Below are 1741 nucleotides of genomic sequence, written 5' to 3' on the forward strand. Positions count from 1 at the left end.
AGCTTCTGCAGCTGTGTGACTTGGGAGAGGCCTCTACCCTGATCCACAGACTTGGGACATTCTAGCCTCTACAATCACGTGAGCTGTTTCCTTGATATAATCTGTCTATATATATGTTAATACACTTTACTGGTTTTGCTTCTCTAGAGAACCCAGCCTAAGACACTTAGTATTGTACATGGTAAGTACTCAATAAATGTTAACAATGATGCTAATAATAATAATGAAATACACTATAAACTGCCCTCCCCAAGCCTGCAGAAGCACCGTTAGTTAAGAGAATGGTCAAGCCTCCTCTTTTTTTTTCCTCGCTCTCTCTCTCTTTTTTTTTTTTTTTAAGTCTAGTCAAGCCTGTATTTCTTCTCACTACTCCCCTCCCCAATCAGTAGGACTGCCCTAATTAACCTTCTCAAAAAAAAGTAAGAATCTATGAGAAACGCTTTACAAAATTTACTAATCTTCTAGTAGCTATAATCACCTTGCTTTCCAATTCATTTGTTATTTCTGAAGCCTTCTGTGTATAGTAGGCCCTCAATAAATACTGATGGATTTCAAACAAAATGGAAAAGAAAAAATCCTCAAAAAGGCCTACCGCCATTTGAAGATATTTATAAGTCAGGCTGTTTAACAGATGAAAACAATTCCAAGAGTTAAACTAAAATCATTTCCATAAAATCTTAGTGAGATAAAGTACTATGTGCTATAATTATTAAATTTAAGTTTAGAACTGTATCAATTATATTCTCTTCCCAAATGTATGCAATGCTCAGAATTATTTGCTGATTATTGCTTTTCAGAGACCATAACTTTCTTCCTTATTAAGTTGTAAATAGGAAAGGTGTTTATATTGCCTACTAGCCAAAAGCCCAATTTCTTCAAGAAAATGTAAAAATAAGGAAAACCCAACACCATGACTTACCCACTTCAGCCAAAGTTCTAATACAGGACTCCACTGAGGCTTTCTGTGCCGGGTTTGGCCAAGTGCAGTTGTAAATTCTGAAGGCAGACTGTAGCAGCTGAATAAAGACTGGCTGATGTGTCTGACAACAGGAAGAAATTAAGATAAATAGTGCCAATAAACCATTAACACCCTGATAAGGTAACTACGCATTATCAAAAAGGTTCATCAAAATAAAATACAATCCATTCTTCCAAGGTTCAGTGTTATTTAATAAATTTCTCATTCAACAAACATTTATCAGGTACCTACTTCATTCCAAGCACTATAGAAAATCGATCATTTGCATTTTAACTACATTCTTGATCAGAAAAAGATGGGATTTCTTGAAGCCAATGACATGAACTTAAATACATATTTTTTTAAATTCCTTGTTTATTTCCAAGCATAAATAGAGCTGTTATTTCTGGGTTTGTTTGGTTGGTTGGTTTTTATATGATGGGCCAGCACAGGAGATGACCACATTTGACTGCATCTACACAAAACAATTTCATATGGCTGTATCTAGTAGCTTTAAAGGTCACCCAAAAGAAAGGAGAGTTGAAAGAATACATTTATAAGAGTAATACACAATCAATGGAGAATATTTGCAGATCATAGAAATGAAAATCACCCATAATCCTACCGTGTGGAGGTAATTAGTATCAACATGTGGAAATATTTATTTCCTGGGTTTTTCTATCATGTACACATACATATTCTTTACACACATAAATTTGGATGATGATATAATGCAATTCTGTGGCCTGTTCACTTAATACTGCATCATGATCATTTCTCTTA

General features: G+C 34.5%; 1 protein-coding gene across 1 annotated transcript in view; it reads right to left on the reverse strand.

Annotated features, from left to right (window-relative positions):
* Positions 1-1741, reverse strand: part of ITPR2 (inositol 1,4,5-trisphosphate receptor type 2) — a 596492-nt gene that overhangs the window by 274410 nt on the left and 320341 nt on the right. Inside the window, exon 28 of the mRNA XM_023738100.1 lies at positions 920-1103. Within this exon, the coding sequence (XP_023593868.1) occupies positions 920-1103 (184 nt within the window). The remainder of the gene's footprint in view (positions 1-919; positions 1104-1741) is intronic.

The sequence above is a fragment of the Trichechus manatus genome, unplaced genomic scaffold (assembly GCF_000243295.1).
Source record: "Trichechus manatus latirostris isolate Lorelei unplaced genomic scaffold, TriManLat1.0 scaffold00112, whole genome shotgun sequence".
NCBI lineage: Eukaryota > Metazoa > Chordata > Mammalia > Sirenia > Trichechidae > Trichechus > Trichechus manatus.